At 34.9% G+C, this 16,680-nt stretch overlaps 3 protein-coding genes across 3 annotated transcripts; all 3 read right to left on the bottom strand.

The window, feature by feature from the left end:
- Nucleotides 1-795: 795 nt before the first annotated feature.
- Nucleotides 796-2,145, bottom strand: LOC100258515 (cationic peroxidase 1). Its single transcript, XM_002268376.5, has 3 exons — nt 1,898-2,145; nt 1,585-1,779; nt 796-1,490 (listed from the first exon to the last, which is right to left on the bottom strand). Exons 1-3 carry the CDS (start codon nt 2,108-2,110, stop codon nt 942-944), a joined length of 957 nt encoding a protein of 318 aa, XP_002268412.1. The 5' UTR covers nt 2,111-2,145; the 3' UTR covers nt 796-941.
- A 3,944-nt stretch (nt 2,146-6,089) lies between these two features.
- LOC100253452 (cationic peroxidase 1) lies at nt 6,090-8,202 on the bottom strand. Its single transcript, XM_010655056.3, has 4 exons — nt 7,900-8,202; nt 7,162-7,353; nt 6,709-6,874; nt 6,090-6,629 (listed from the first exon to the last, which is right to left on the bottom strand). The coding sequence occupies exons 1-4, from the start codon at nt 8,131-8,133 to the stop codon at nt 6,244-6,246; spliced, it is 978 nt and encodes a 325-aa protein (XP_010653358.1). The 5' UTR covers nt 8,134-8,202; the 3' UTR covers nt 6,090-6,243.
- Nucleotides 8,203-13,087: 4,885 nt separating this feature from the next.
- Nucleotides 13,088-15,076, bottom strand: LOC100263665 (cationic peroxidase 1). Its single transcript, XM_010655057.3, has 4 exons — nt 14,701-15,076; nt 14,028-14,219; nt 13,714-13,879; nt 13,088-13,624 (listed from the first exon to the last, which is right to left on the bottom strand). Exons 1-4 carry the CDS (start codon nt 14,935-14,937, stop codon nt 13,239-13,241), a joined length of 981 nt encoding a protein of 326 aa, XP_010653359.1. The 5' UTR covers nt 14,938-15,076; the 3' UTR covers nt 13,088-13,238.
- Nucleotides 15,077-16,680: the final 1,604 nt, after the last annotated feature.

Below are 16,680 nucleotides of genomic sequence, written 5' to 3'. Positions count from 1 at the left end.
CCCAACAACACACCTATACAATTGGGCTGGGGCCCAACTCCAAGCTGCTGCATAGATTACACTTGTCAGCGCACCGACAAGGGAGGCTTTCTGCATAAGGACGGTCGTCTATTTTTTTTTTTCCCATTTTTTTAAAATAACCCTCTACAAAATATATTTTTAAACTATATTTTATGTAAAACTCGTCTTACAAGGTTAATGAAAGAAGACTTATCATATTTTAATAGTCATATATATATATATTTTTAAAAATTGAAGGCTGAAGGTTTTGAATTACCAAATTATTTTAGGATTTATGTAATGATTTTAGGAAATGTTTTTTTATTTTTTTAATATTTAAATTTTTTTATCGTTCTAATATTAAAAATGTTAAAAATATTTTTTAGAAATATTATTAATTACTTGTAGAATAATTTTATAATAACTAATGATAAATAAAAGACAAATATTTATGAATGGTGGCATTTATTAGTAAGATTCAACAATTTTTTTATGAGTAAGTATTGTTTTGGAATTGAAATATTTCAACTTTGAGCAAATAAAAAGGGGTTTGGTTTCCGGAAAACTTTGAGCAATATTCCAAGATGAGGACCCTGGTTTCACATTTGGATCTAATAATGCTTCTAAAGGAAGTGTCAGCGGTGGTTATCATAAAGATTAATTTATGAATAAAATCTTAGATATTTTATTTAGAAACGTTAAAGACTGTATTTTTTATTTGTCTCGTTGTAGAACAGCTCAAAAAAGTGTGGTGGGGAACTAGAAATTCCACATGAAGGCAAATATATATATATATTAAAGGAAAAAAAAAATCACTTGTATAGTATGGTCTGTAGAACAGTTCCACATATAAATTTATTACATTGACTTACACATTTTTATTTGCAATGAAACAAACCAACAAAAGAACATGTTAATCAAACTCCAATCCATCACATTAACTAGTTCACCTTCCTGCAGTTCACACGAATCTGGCCCTTCTTCCCTGTCAATGGCTTTATGTTTCCCATCTTCACCATGGACTTGGCGAAATCAGCTGAAAATGCTCCAAAGTTTGTACTGTATGTCTTCACCAGTGTATCGGTTGAGCCACCATTGAAGAGTGCCTGATCCGAGTGGAGCAGTCCCCTCCTCTTCACCAAGTTGGTGAAGTATCCGGTGTCGAAGCGCGCTGCGGTCGGGTCCAGGGGAGCCAGTTTGGTGTCACCGCCGTTGGGAGGGCATGTGGATTGGCGGGCACGAGCGAAGGCGGGATCGATGTTGGACTCATTGTAGATGCGGTTCTTGAAGAAATTACACTGGGCAAATCCTATGACGTGGCCACCTGAGAGTGCAACTAGGTCTTTAGTGTCCAGGCCTTGGTTGCTGAACCTGGTGATGAGTGCGGGGAGGTCCATGAATGGCGAGGGAATGTTGTTGTTGGCGTCTGTCCTGCTCGCTGTTGTCGAGTCTCTCCTTCCCAGTTGTACAGTCCATGATGGTCCTCCAAGCTGTGGTTTCATGATACAGAGAACTCCATGAGTTACGATAATGGAAAGCCTTGGTTAATTTCAATGACAAATATTAACTATATGTAGTACCCACCGCAACCACAGAGTCCCGTGCTGCAACAGCCAAGATGTCTGCACAGGACACCACTGGGCGTCCGCAGACTTTGTCAACCTGAGACTTGATGTCGTCGACGACATTGAATCCTCTTGCAGAATTTGCATTAGCGCCCGCATTCTTTTCACTGTCAATCGTGGATGTAGCGTCTAGGAGAATTGAAGCATCACAACCCTGCCATGAACGAACAACTTCAAGTTCAGAAAAATAATTTAAGCATTCAAGAGTACATATAATGTCAGAATTAGGGGGAGGAAAAAAAAAGAAAATAAAGATTAAGCAGGGTTCATACATTAACAAAACAGTCATGGAAGTGGAGACGAAGCAAAGAAGCACCCATGCGCTTCTCCTTCTGCACTGCGGCCTCAACCACTCGTTTGATGGTTGGCAAAGCTTTGGGACACACTTTGTTATAAAAATAAGGAGACAAGGCTGCAGAGAAATCTGCGGTGGCAAGACTAAACAGCACAAAGGCATAGAGACACAAGAGGCTGCGTGAAGCCATCTTTAATATTCTAATTTGTATGTATCAACTGTGGTGCTTTGGGCTTCATCCTAAGGTGTATTTATAGTGTTGAGAACGTGAGAGTTGGGGCGTGCTGCCCTTTGGACTTAGCCAACAAGGCAGCCTGTTATAATAATTTTATGATCTCAAAGGTCAAGGAAATTTCCATGGAATTAAGGAAACGTACGGGATTGCAATTTACACTGTTTGATTGGGTCATGTGTTACAGCAGGCGCCTAACTCATACCCTAATTACATTAATATCTTATAACTATTTATTTTCCTTTCCTAATTTTCATAAAAGCCTTTCTAAATTTAACCCAAGACTATTCAACTACGCTATAAGCCTATAACTTAGGTGAATCCCAACCTTCTATCGGCCGCTAAACCCTCAGTCCTCTATCCTATAGTTAGTGGGATTGGGTTAGGCAACCTCAACTTGACCTCTAAATTCTTTCATGTCAGTAACTAAACTTGGAAGTTGGGCAGATTTAAAACCAATATCAGGCTTCTCTAGTTACAACTTTTCTTTTCTTCTTTTTTTTTAATAAAAAAAGGCTTGTGAGAGAAATGTAATTGTTGAATATTGTAATAGTGATACTAATATCATTGGGTTTGAAGTGGATAAACTAACCATACATGTCTGATTCACATGCTGATGTGTTTCAATGAAACCCGGCTCAGACTTACCAATAAGAAAAAAAATGTTACTGTCTTGATTGATATGTACGTAACCCTGATATCGATATAAACTTGATTGGAAGATCATGTCAGCTAATCGTCCACTTTGGCGGTTTGTAGCTAGTCCACACAAGTCAATGAATGCCAATAAAAGCTTTTAAATCACTGTCCTTATCTTCATGTCCATAGACAAGACCTGGTTAGGTTTCAACTGCCCTTACCTAATTCCAAGAACAAAATAGATCCAAGATTGAAAAATTAGCAATATGATTGCATTACTTGAAATTTTTTCATCCTTGTTATTATTATCGTGATTAATAGTACCTTATCCATATACAGAGCGTCAGCGAATTTATCTACCAATGAATTATGCAAATATATATCATGTCTTGGGCCAGCTCTGCCATTATTGTTTACAATGACGCATATCATACATATCTCATATGTGAGCACATCTGCTATGAACTAATGTCAACCATAATTATTTGTATGCATGCAGGAATATAATCCCACATTTCCAGTTACACCAAGTCCTAGTTGCTTTAAATATTTAGCATACTTGTCAACACTATGAGAGCCTTTTTCTTTATCTTCGTTTTTCTCTTTTTACTTATGAAGATCTAGGACTTGGTAACATTATGGTTTGAAGAAGAAAGGTCCTAATACTAGGTGAAATATACCTCTCATACTTTGAATTAATCTTAAGAACTATTCCAATCAAATAACCTTATATCCCGCGAAGAAATCAAGGAGGATGGTGAGGGGGATATGATCCCATCTTTGACTTTTCTAGGTTGAAGATTTCTGCACCTATTATTGCTCTATCCCTTATTTAAAATGGGAGAATCAAGGCCAAAAAAAATAAAAAATTATATATGAGCACATGCATGTGCAAGCTTCGTGCTGAAGTGTATGAACATGACTTTTAGCAACTTCATTGAGTAGCCCAAGTCCAAGCTTTTGAGTCCCAGCTGGCCTGGTTTCTTAATTGAAAGAAGCCAAGCTTTGGTTCATTGCTATGTTATTTGCAAAACATAATTTCCTAAAACTTAGTTATATCTTGATAAAAGGATATTAGGCATTTGCACAATTTTTTTACTCTTCCCACACCTTAACTTAGAACCTTCAGTAAGAAAAAACCAGCTAATAGTGGCTCTCCTAGGTGGATGAATTTATTACTTCAATTCTTATAAGCTGATGTAGGTCATTATACACTCTCAAAAGTTTAAGTTAACGAGGGATATAGGTAGTCTCACATATAAAGCCCCACCAACGTTCTTAATCAACTGATGTGGGAGATTGAACTCTTAAGTCGTTAGCCAAGATTGATTAATCAATTTAAACCAACCAATATGAAGTTAAAATTTTATAGGTGGGTTGTTTGGATATGTACACTTTGACAAAGTTGTCCACAGTTCACTTGAAAAATGTTATTATATGCAGCAAATGATGGGGGCGATTATGATACTCGATTAACATAATAAGACATATTCTTTATAACATCGCATTTCTCTCAAAATAATCGACCGCCCAATCTTTACTTTTCGGGGCAAGTGATCTGCCAAGATTATCAAATGTGATGACGCGCTTAGAACTGGTCACGAGTTTTGACAAATAATCGGATTAGGAAAAAGCAAAACAAAAAGAGACAAATAACCATTAACACGTTATTATTGCCTTAGCGCCATTTAGGCCTCTTCCACTAATTGTCTCTTTCATTCAAGAAGAATAGCAATAGTAATGAGCTATGATAGTTCTCTCTGCCGTGATTGGATTACAACATCTATAGCATCCTTCCATTTCGTTATTATATTACTTCTGCTCAACTTGTACGAGCAGTACTGTTTCACGTACCCACAACTCCCCAACGTTACGCTACCTGTCTGATATGGGATCGGATCCTGATCATCTTTTCTTAAAGTGAATTGGTGTCTAGCATAGATGTATCAAACCTTGATGGCATTCAAGATAACACCTCACGAGTCTGTTCTAAGAATCATAATTTGGGTCATCCGTTCATGGACCTAAGGACGACATTGTTACTCACATATCAACATGCATAATACATGTAGCCCTTTCGTAATTGTATATCTTGAAGTTTTTATAACAGGAGAATTCCAGGAAGTTGACAAGGAAGCTTAGACGAATGGGCAAATTAAGCAATATGGGGAATGTTTCAGACTGCCTAGGTCGAAATTTGCAGCTAACTTAGTCAGGTCTTGATGAAGCTGTCATAGATATAAAAGGATATAATGTCCAGTTGTTTCTAGTGGTTGGAACTGTCAATTTGACAATTTCAGCCGTTTTTCTGTTAAATAATCTACCCAATGCTCCAACGCCTGCATTGACTAAATCATCTCCGCCCTTCTAAACTTTAGCTAACCATATACTGACTCAGTCATTCTACAACTTGACTTTATATTACTCTTCCCTAACATTAATTGCTTTGATTTGAGCATGTTGGTTGAAGCTCTGTTTGTTTTGATAGAAAAATTGGAGTTCGAAAGAAGTCGTAAGCAAAACTTAGTTGCAAGATTGTAAGCAGTAATCTTGTGATAAGAACAATATTCCCAGAAACATCCTTCGTCAATAATTGCAACTTTATTTAAATTAGGAATTTTATACCGATAAAAATCCATGAAACTTGATGTAAGGGCCGTGAGGAAATGTTTCATGCCTTGTGTTCTGAATCAACTCATCAATTGAATTCTTAATCACTGAATAGGGCCTCTGAAGGTGGGTCCGAGGAAGCTATTTAGATCACTGAATAGGTCAATGGGTCAAACACAAGAGAACATATTAGCTATAGTAAGTGCTCTGGCCATCCTCCAGAATTTTCAAGTTTCACCTGCAAGGAACTTTGAAAAGTAATTTTAGATTTTTACTTCTAAAATATAGGAAAGGCGTAGTGTATAAGTGTTTTTTATATTATAGAAAACAATAAATTAATGAAGTTATTTGTAATGATTGAGAAAGGGGTTTGAAAAGCTACAGCTGTTTTCCGTTCTCAGGTGGGTTGAATTTGAACCCCTCCAAATCATCTTCATTTGAAGATGCTCTAACTAAACTATGCTCTAGGTATCATTCCATAATGATATTTTCACCCATCTGTGTTAATTCTTAATGTTTCTAAGCAATTTTCACCAGCATTTTCCTAACATTGATCATTATAACTGCGGGTATTGATGATCTTGTCATTGAGTTCTTAGGCTGTTTAGGGAAATTGAACTAGGAGAAAATGACATCTTTCCCAACTACATACCTTAATTTTGGAAACCAGGAAGCAACTATATTATATGTGGTAATATTCCATGACATTCTTTTTAAATCAATTAAGCTGAAATTACAAAATCAAATCACAAGAAAACCATACAAACATAGTTGTTTTGTCAAAAAAGAAAAAACAAAATGAACACTACTAGGGAAGGCCTACATATGGTGCATAGGTAGAATCAGTTGGTTTTCCTGCAGTTGGTCCTGATTTGGCCACTGGTTCCAGTAAGTGGGCTGAGGTTTCCCATCTTCACCATGGCATTTGCAAAGTCTGTGAAGAAAGTAGTCGACCTGGTGCTGTATGTGTTAACCACAGCGTCCGTGGAACCCCCATTGAAGAGCTGTTGGTCCGAGTGGAGAAGGCCCTTCTTGTTCACCAAATTGGTGTAGTAGGCATTATCAAAAGTTGTAGGAGTTTGGGTGTCAAGTGGAGAGAGGGTGTTGTCACCCCCAGAGCTTGGACAGTTGGCTTGCAGAGACGTCTTGAATGAGGCATCTATGTTGGCTTCATTATAGATCCTAGTCCGGAAGGTTGTGCACCTTGCTTGCCCTATTGTATGAGACCCTGAGGAAGATAAATCAAGGATTATGATGTTAGTTAATTTGGTCATTGGCATATAGCGGTTTGAATATTCTCATAATACCTGACAGAGCCACCATTTCCCTGGCATTGAAACCTTTGTTTGTGAAGGCAGAGATGAGGCCACTAAGGTTCAAAGTGGGGGCAGGAATGTTACTATTAGCTGCACTTAAGCTCGCTGTCGTCGAGTCTCTTCTGCCTAATCTAACCATCCAGCTAGGTCCCCTCAGCTGAAACAAATCCAAATTTTATCATTGAATTCACCATATGCCATAACAGGATCTGTATACGAAAGATCAAATTGCCATATCCTCTTAATAACCCTTTCTGGCAAAAGCCCAACTTTATTTTTTTGCAGTTGGGCTTTATAGGACTCAACCAAGGCCAACTTGGAGCCCATTATTAATGCCTGCCACTGCCTTGAAAGAGTTATCAACAGAATAGGATTTCAATTCATATTTTTCTCCACAATGGCTGGGGAATAGATGAATAATTAATATTATGGTAGTCAGCTTACCGCCACAACGGAGTCCCGAGCAGCAACGGCTAAGATGTCAGCACAAGAAACCACCCCAGGGCAGGAAGCCTCCAATTGAGATTTAATGGTGTCCACCACCTCATATCCTCTTACCGAATTTGCATTTGGGCCTGCCGTCTTCTCACCCGTGAAGTTGGATGTGTCGTCCAGCAGGATCGATGCATCACACCCCTGTTTTACAAATGTTACAAAAAGTTAAAATAATAAATGTTAATTTTCTTCCAAGTAAGGTGAACGGATGACCACGACATGTACAACAATCAATGCCAAGACTTTGGCAACATCTTCTGCTTTGAAGGGTTTTAAGTAAGAGAATGCCGTGGCTTCTACTCCAAAAAAGAGGGTGCAAGTAAATATGTAAATCTATGTGCATATACATTAGGAAGAGAGGTTTTTGGCCTGTATACATGCATGGTAGATTCCTCTTAATTATGTAGATGCATTTTAAAATCACGACAATCAATTACTTAGGTCTAAATAGGAAAATATCTACATAATAAAAAAGAAAGAAAAAGAAAAAAGAAAAATCCATCTTGCACCTTGATCTCGGATTGCTTATTCAGGTGTCTGTGACATTAAATCAAATTAAATGCATTTATAAACATTCAGAGACGTATACAAGCATGAGGTAAAAGTATAAAGCCATGCAGAATATTATAAAATGGTTAAGATTAAAGGCTCATGAAAATGGAGATATATGAGGAAGTGGTGACTTGCATTAACAAAGCAGTCGTGGAAATGAAGACGGAGCAGGGACGCCCCCATGCGAGCTTCACTCTTCACTGCAGAGTTCACTGCAGATTTGATTATTGAAAGGGCATTCGGGCATGTTTTGGCATAAAAATTTGTGGTTAATTGAGCCGAGGCCATGCCAATGAAGGATAGGAGTAAGAGGCAAAAGCAGAGCTTGAAGGTAGTGAAAACTGATGAAGAAGAATGGTGAGAAGCCATGATCAATGAGGAAATAGAAGAAGAATAAGGGGGAAAAGAAGAATGCGTCGTGCTCACTGATTGGTGAAAAGCCCTAAGATATCTTCTCTATTTATACACCACAACAGCTCTTTCTCGCACAGTTCCTCACGTTATAAGTCAACAATACCCAAAAAAAAAATGTGTAAGAAAAAATAGAAAACTTTTACGGGAAGATCAATCTGCTGTTCCCCATCAGAAATTGAAAGATGCACCACCTAGTGGTCCTATGTTCTCCACCCATCCAAGGATAGAAATTGAAAGATGCACCACCTGGTGGTCCCATGTTCTCCACCCATCCAAGGATCTTGGTTGGTACTCATTATCATCTCTTGTGGAAATTCCTGCCTACCTCAATTCATACTTCATTATTAGCTGGATTTAAGGTATTAATTCTTTTTAGTAAGTCTATTATATAAATGGTTTAGATGTGTTAGGAGTAGTGGTTAATGGTAGTTGTCCACGTGTATAGCTTAGTTAGAATAAAACAGAATTAGTTGGTTGTTTTTGTTAGTATAAAACAGAGTCAGCTGACTAAGAAGGGTATTTATACCTTGCTTAATCATTCATTTTTGAGTAATGAAAAATTCCTTTCTCTCTTGAGTTTTCTCATAAGATGATTCACAATCTTTATAATGTGTCTACATTTTACTGTCAATATTCACAAAATTATTTCCACCGTCCCAGAATTCATTGGGTTCTGCAGATTGAGATCAACATCACCACAAGCTTATTACCTTACGTCTTTTAAGAGTAGACCCATCAGTTACCCTAGCTGGAAATTTCGGCCTTTCACACCACCATATTCAATTATTCTTTTTTTTTTGACTTAGAAACGCGTGGTAGTAGACTTGCTTTCCCTCAAATAATAATCTATGGAAATCTGAACAAAGAGGATGGGTTACCTGGGGTGGATCTGATCACAGATACTGAGAATGCCACTACGACTGTAGGATCAACACGGAACAAAGCTCTCAGAGAGAAGGAAAAAGTAAAACAATTATGAGATGTAACATGTTCACATCCCTTCTGAGTCTACGCGTTGACGTAGCAACCATTGGCTGCCGGCATTGTCAGTTTGTCTGTCTCTGGGTAATAAAAGCTTTGGCACAGTGTGTGAATGTGGTTGTGAATTGCAAGAATCTTGTTTAGCAAACCGAAGGCAGTGCCAAAAATTCCAAGCTAAGTTTACTTTATCTCTTCTATGTATAATTTGCAAATTCCATGACTACTTGTATGTCAAATTAAACTGACTTGTCCAGGGACCTCCCATCTCTTAATTCCTTGTTCATCATATTTCAACGAATTGAAAATTACATATTGCTTAGCCAGCTACCATTTAGATCACTCCCCAAAAAACAATTTTTAAAAATTGTTTTTTAATGTTTTATAAAATAAAAACATATTTGAGAATTTCAAATATTTTTTAACTTGTTTTTTATATTTCTAAATATATTTTAAAAATAATTTTTTTTATATCACTTTATTTTTAATTATTCTTTATATTTATATAATTATTTTTTAAAGCAACTAGTATAATAAGTGAAAATAATTAAAAAATATTTTTGAATTTTTTTTTTGGAAAAGAGGTAAAGTAAAAAAATAAGGCTTCTTGACATGATATGCAACATTCAAACAAAAATATAAATTAATTGTTTGAGGTGAAATTACAAAAATATGTCATAGAGTATCTTTGTAAAATAAAAGAACAAAGATTTATACTTTGTCTCTTCCCAAAGTCTACCATTGCTAATTCCACCAAGTATAATCAATTCCTGCGTAGTTGTTTGACTATGGTTATTAGAAACAAAACCTTTGTCTAAGTTTAGACATATTTTTAAGCTTAGATATATTTTTTTACTTGTGTTTGTAATTAGAAAACATAAATAATAAACCCTTTTGTTTATTTTATATTTATATTTTAAAATAATATTCTTAAATTCAAACTTAAAAGGTAAACGTATACAAATCAAAATATTGTTCTTAAATTCAAACTTCAAAAGTAAACGAATACGGCCGAACCTCTTCTTTTAATAAAACGTGCAAAATTTTAGTTTTAAAAAGTGAAAAGTAGGTGTTTCTTCTTTCAAGAAAATAAATATCATATTTGAGCAACATTTTTTTTTTACTTGTTGGACAAACTAAGTTCAAAATAGAAAAATTGAAAATATCAATTTCATGTTTTAAAAAATTTCTTAAGAATATTTTAAAAGTATTCTTAGAAGTCTTTTTATCTTCTATAATTTAGAAACTTCGAATTTTTAAAACAGTTTTTAAGGAATTATACCCAAATGAATGTTAATGACTAAATTTGACTTATTAAATACATTAAATGTGTTTTATAAATAAATTAAGAATGTTTATTAAAAGTTACAAATAATTTAAAACAATCCATTTTTTTTTAAAATTCAAATCATTGGTTTTTATTTTTTTACAAACTTATTATATAATATAAAAAAAAGATAAATGTAGTAAGTTTAATAGTTTGAGAGAGTCAAATAATAATCAATTTTAATTTAATAAATCAAGTAAAATATAGATTACGTTATCACGTATATCTTAAGTTACCATTATGATTTTTTTCAAGGTTCCAAAAACCAAACTTACTAAAATGTGATATGAATTAATATTGATGCAAATAAAGTCTATAAGGGAGTCTGCTAGTGATTCTCAAAAAATAGTTTTGTTAACCTAAGAATTCTCTTTAGTAAGTTTTGATGATAATAAAATATGATTAAACGAGCTAACACCTTAAATCAAATATGAGAAAATCAAAAGAAAGAATATATTTGCTTAAGGAGGATTTAAGGAAAGTGAAGTTGTAGATACTTGAAGACTTGTCAAATCTAGGAAAATGTAATAAGATGAATCCTTTGGGTGAACTTTTGCTTTAAATCCTTTTCATTTATTCTTTCATACTTGGTTTTCCTATAAACAAACTTAAATGCTTATAGTTTCTCTAAAATCTAGTTAATCTTTAAAAACCTTAAGTAAAATGGTTTCAAATTGATTCACAAAGACTTTTAAAGGTGTTGCCTAAGTGTTAGGGAGCTTTGGACTGAAAAATTTGAAGTGTTTTGAGCCTTTTAGGTCCAATCGGTTTAGGGTGTACCTGAACCAACTCAATTGATTGAAAACTGGTTCAATCGATTACCTTTTCTTGATCGAGGATCAGTCTAGACTCAAAATACTTTTCTATCTTATAAAGAGTTTGTTTTCCTAGTTGATGCTTTGTCTTTCCTGGTTGTAAACTAATTGAGGTCTAATTGAGGGTCAGCTGAAACTTAGAAATGACCAATAGTCACTTGTAATGCATTTAATGTTTAACAACTAATTAACCAATCAAATTAGAGCTCAATCAATCGAGGCTTATTTGTGCTATTTGAGGTGTCCAAGGTTGGTTCTTTATAAATTGATAAGAATTGTTGTGCATTTATCAATAAGTGAATACCTTCATTGAATTTTCTACCTACTCATTGTGCTCATTCAAAGCTCTCAACCTCTAGTGTATTGATTACTTCACTTGCAAATTCATTCTAGTGCACTCATTTGTGTTCATTTTAACTTTCTTTGTATTTAAACTATCATTAAAATATGATCATTCCTTATTTGAGAAAAATTGAGTAATTGAAGGTTCAAGTTGAGATTGAATTTGAAGAGACTTGTAAGTGCTTATTGGAGCCATTGAATCCAAGTGTAGGGCTTAAAGACTTGTGTTAGAAGCTTTGGAATGGTGGAACCCTCATTTGAAAAAGAGTTTGAAAAGAGTGGATGTTGGTGGAATTTGTCAAACTATTATAAAACATATTTGCAAATCTCTTTCCCTCTCTATTTACATTTATTGAGTTGTTTATTGCTTAATTCAGTTAGATTTGGAAAAAGTTTTATTAACCCAATTCACCCCCACTTGGATGTTTTGTTTAAATTAATTAGTCTTCCTTCACAAGTTTTATGTTTTTTTTTTAGAATAACAAGATAGGAAAACACGTTTAACAAAAAAATATATATATAGAAAATAACTTTTCATTCTTAAAAATAGAAAATAAGGTATTTTACAAAAATATATTTTAATTTTGTTTAGTTGTTTTAAAAAATACTTGAACAAATATGAAGAATAATTGAAAATAAAATATTATATATAATATGTATTTAAAAAAATTGAAAACATAGAAAGCAAGTTGAACACATTCCAAGTTTCCAAACAAACTTTTATCCTAAAAAACATTAACAAACTATTTTTCTCAAAAACTGTTGTTTAAAAACAGTTTTTAAAAATGTTCTCAAACATACCCTCAATTATGATAGAGAAAAGTCGTTTTTTGAGCAAACTTTTGAAGGAAAAAATGGAGAAGTGAAACCCTTTAAAACTAATTAAAATTTTATGTACTCCTATCAAAGTTTGATTATATTATCTTGATACTACCTTTGATTAAGAATGCATAAAATCCTAATTATTTTAAGTTAAATATATTAAGTTTAAATTTTACAAATCTTAGTTATTATTTTGATTTATCTTTTTTTTTTTCCATTAGAACAAACTTTTCCTTGAATTATATTCTATTTTAAACATGGAAAAAGAAAAGTGTCAAAGTCAAATGTACGGCTTTGGGATGATCTATAAATGTTCAAGTTTCATGGGTTAGGCACCGGTTATAAAAAAAAATAAAAAATCATATAGCATATAATGATATTGATTGAGAAAGTAGTTCGAAAAATTCTTGCCAATTCTAAGATGGGCTAATAAGCCTAAGATGGTCTTCCATATATATCACTCCATATATGCTGATATTTTCACTGGCTTGTATCAATTTTTATTGTTGTTGACTAATTTTCACCAGCAATCATATCAATTTTGATTATTAAAATAAGGGTGGAAATTGATGACGTTCCTACATGGGCACAATCATAAAATCAACCAACATCATCTGCAACTACATTTCAGAACGATGACACAAATCATATTATATTTATCACACACTAGGATTCCTCTTAACTAAAGCTGAAACTGCGAAATCAAATGACATGAAAAGCATACAATAGCTCTTATTTTGCCAACAAAAATGAATACTAAAAGCGGCCTATATGACTCAGTTGGTTTTCCTGCAGTTGGTTCTGATCTGGCCACTGGTTCCGGTAAGTGGGCTGAGGTTTCCCATCTTCACTATGGCATTTGCAAAGTCTGTGAAGAAAGTGGTGGACTTGGTGCTGTATGTGGTCACTTGAGAATCCGTGGAGCCCCCATTGAAGAGCTGTTGATCAGAGTGGAGAAGGCCCTTGTTGTTCACCAAGTTAGTGAAGTATGCATTGTCAAAAGTTGTAGGGCTTTTGGTGTCAAGCGGAGAGAGATTGTTGTCACCCCCAGAGCTGGGACAGTTGGCTTGCAAGGACGACTGGAATGAGGCATCTATGTTGGTTTCATTGTACAACCGATCTCGGAAGTTTGTGCACCTTGCTTGTCCAATTGTGTGAGATCCTGAGGAAGATGATCAAACAGTCATGAGTTTAGTTCTTCTTTGGCGTGTTACAGTTCTAAGGGTCTAATTTGAATGGGAACATATATACCTGAGAGAGCCACCATTTCATTGGCACTGAAACCTTTGTTTGAGAAGGAAGAGATGAGACCGCTGAGGTTCAAAGTGGGGGCAGGGATGTCACTGTTAGCTGTACTTAAGCTCGCTGTGGTCGAGTCTCTTCTGCCCAATCGAACAGTCCAGCTTGGTCCACCCAACTGAAACAAATCCATTTCATTATCAAATGTGGCTAAATTTTCGTATTCTTGGCAGTTCATTTCCATATTTTTTTGGCATGGAAGGTGAGATACACTATATGAAAATGGTTGAAATTTCACGAATGATGAAAGTTGGTAATTTACTTACAGCAACGACCGAGTCCCGAGCAACAACGGCCAGGATGTCAGCGCAGGAAACCACACCGGGGCAGGAGCTCTCCACTTGAGATTTGATGGTGTCAATCACATCAAATCCCCTCACAGAATTTGCATTTGGTACCGCAGTTTTCTCACCGGTGAAGTTGGATGTGTCGTCCAGCAGGATTGATGCATCACACCCCTGTTTTACACATGTTAGGAAACTTAATCAATACATGTTAATTCAACTTCAAAATAATTTTCTTTTACCTACGTGGCAAACGATCAACTAAATTAATTTAAAAGATGGTGAGTTGTACGTTGAAGAGGTAAATTTTGACCAAGGCCTCAAAAATTTAATCATCAATGCTGTCCTAAATTCAAAACTTTATAATCTTTATCTTCACCAGTCACAGCACACTACGTCATGGCGTGCATACATTAAATTACCACAAATTTCAAGGGAAGTGTTGAAGGCATTGTTATGAACTGATGATGAAATTATCATAGTGCAAACACGGTGGCTTCAACTGTGAAGCCTAAATCTGTAGGAAGGTAAATCCTTTGATTTTGTAGATAAAATGCTATAAGTTAAAAGAAAGCGATAATCCAGAAAATAAGCATGAAATGGTTAATAATAAAAGCTAGCTCATGGACATGGAGATGAGTAAAAGATGACTTGCATTAACAAAGCAATCATGGAAATGAAGACGGAGCAGGGATGCGCCCATGCGAGCCTCATTGTTCACTGCCGTGTTCACTGCAGATTTGATGATTGAAAGGGCATTTGGACATGATGATGAGTAATAATTTGTGGTTAATTGAGCCGATGCCATGCCAAGCAAAAATGGGAATAAGAGGCAAAAGCAGAGCCTGAAGGTGGTGAAAAATGATGAGGAAGAAAAATGATGGGAAGCCATGATGGTTGAAGAAGTGGAAGAAGAAGATTCAGGGGAAGAAAACAAAGAAAGTTTGCTGCTCTGTGCTTGATGAAGGCTCTACGGGGATCCTCTATTTATCCTACACAACAGATCTTCCCCACACTGTTCCTTGGGTTCTAAGTCAATATTACTAACAATCTAATATAAAAAAATATATACGTGCAAAGATAGAAAATACATATTCCAAAGGGATGTGAATGGAGACTGAGCCCGGCAATATATTCTAGCGTGGCGGGCAGTGCTCTGGCCCAATCATAAACATGATATATTTACAATTAGAAGATTCAAAATGAGTAGTCTAAAGTTGCAATGTTCCGCCTCCTATAGAGAAAAGTTCTAACATTATACAACTCTTTTTAATCATATACATTATTTTAAAATTGTAAGATTTCTAACACTATATATTTAGTGAGACCTTTTTAATTATATAAACCATCTTAAGACAGTAATGGATTAATTTAAAACTGTAAAGACTTATTAGAATTACAGGGAATAATACTGTCATATCAAAACTAATCTCCACTTCAATGTGGACTTTTATCTTTCTACCCCATTAAGATATTTATCGATTGATCTAACCCCATTGAGATATTTGTTAATAATTCTGTATCTGTCTATCATTGACAATATCATTTCCACCGCCCGCGGAGCCCTTTTAGAATTAGAAGATTGAGATTTCGTCTCTTGCATGATATTTGAAGGAGACAGCCCAAAAGCTATGAATGGCTATCTTGATTTCTTCCTGTAAACAAGAAGCTTCCACATGAACAATAAGTTTACTAGTATACTTGTTTTGACTCAGACACGCGCGCCAGTACAGACTTAATCCATGGTTCAGTATTGCGGTGAAAACAAAAAGATAATCACAAGGAAGCCCTGGAAGGGATGATAGAGACTGATGGTGCACAAGTAGGAAAAATCAACACGGTAATAAGCTTTCACACAATTAAAAAAAAAAAAAAAGACAATTAGGGAACGTGTGTTCACATTCGTTTTCAATGTACGTGTTGATTTAGCGGCCATTGATTCCCTGGCACGAAAACTAGGTTCTTCTGGGTAGAATATATCCATATGGTGTGACTCTCGGGAGCCATGATATTTTAATACAAGTTCAAGAGATCGAATCTGGGTGTGCTTTATTCGCCTATGTGTGAATGATTTGACACAAGATCGAATCTTGTTTGGCCAATTAAAAAGAAGATTGCAGCTAAAATTCTAAGCCGAACCGACCTTGTCTTCTATGGTTAATGTACAATTTCCAGGATTCCTTGCATGTCAATACAGAGTTGTCCCCCGAACTCCTGTTTCCGAATTCCTTCACAGCAGTAGTGAATAAAACGCGTGTATATAGGAACAGAGCCTATTCAAGTATAAGCTCAAAGTAACGTTTGAAATCAAAACACAGTATTTAGAAACTTTAAGATAAAGTTATCCAAAGTGAACGCAGACTTCCAAGCAATTCATCTGTACTCAAGAACAGGATTATTTTATACTATTAAAAAATAAATTTTTTTCATACCATATGGGAGAATTTTAACATTTATTTGTATGTTGGCTTAGATTTTATTTATTTATATTTGTATTATTGTTAAAAACTTTTGTGTACTCTTTATATTAAAAAATATTATTATAAAATTATACAAGGTAACTCCTCTTTCAGTAAAACATGCAACCTTTTATTTTTCTAAATGAGTCATTATTGGGTTGTAAAATCTAAATTAA

Source organism: Vitis vinifera, chromosome 8 (assembly GCF_030704535.1).
Source record: "Vitis vinifera cultivar Pinot Noir 40024 chromosome 8, ASM3070453v1".
NCBI classification, from domain to species: domain Eukaryota; kingdom Viridiplantae; phylum Streptophyta; class Magnoliopsida; order Vitales; family Vitaceae; genus Vitis; species Vitis vinifera.
Note: the sequence above shows the minus strand (reverse complement) of the source record. Positions and strands in the feature narration are given on the sequence as shown.

Bases quoted from the DNA above. Each gene is read 5' to 3' on its own strand.
- LOC100263665 (XM_010655057.3), bottom strand. From the start codon at position 14,937: ATGGCTTCCCATCATTTTTCTTCCTCATCATTTTTCACCACCTTCAGG. The intron at 14,220-14,700 runs GCAAGTCATCTT...TGTGTAAAACAG, and splicing joins TCCATGATTGCTTTGTTAAT to GGGTGTGATGCATCAATCCT. The intron at 13,625-13,713 runs GTATATATGTTC...CATCTTCCTCAG, and splicing joins TGAAATGGTGGCTCTCTCAG to GATCTCACACAATTGGACAA.
- LOC100258515 (XM_002268376.5), bottom strand. From the start codon at position 2,110: ATGGCTTCACGCAGCCTCTTGTGTCTCTATGCCTTTGTGCTGTTTAGT. The intron at 1,780-1,897 runs GTATGAACCCTG...CGTTCATGGCAG, and splicing joins TCCATGACTGTTTTGTTAAT to GGTTGTGATGCTTCAATTCT. The intron at 1,491-1,584 runs GTGGGTACTACA...ATGAAACCACAG, and splicing joins CACGGGACTCTGTGGTTGCG to CTTGGAGGACCATCATGGAC.
- LOC100253452 (XM_010655056.3), bottom strand. From the start codon at position 8,133: ATGGCTTCTCACCATTCTTCTTCATCAGTTTTCACTACCTTCAAGCTC. The intron at 6,875-7,161 runs GTAAGCTGACTA...GATTTGTTTCAG, and splicing joins CTCGGGACTCCGTTGTGGCG to CTGAGGGGACCTAGCTGGAT. The intron at 6,630-6,708 runs GTATTATGAGAA...TATCTTCCTCAG, and splicing joins GGAAATGGTGGCTCTGTCAG to GGTCTCATACAATAGGGCAA.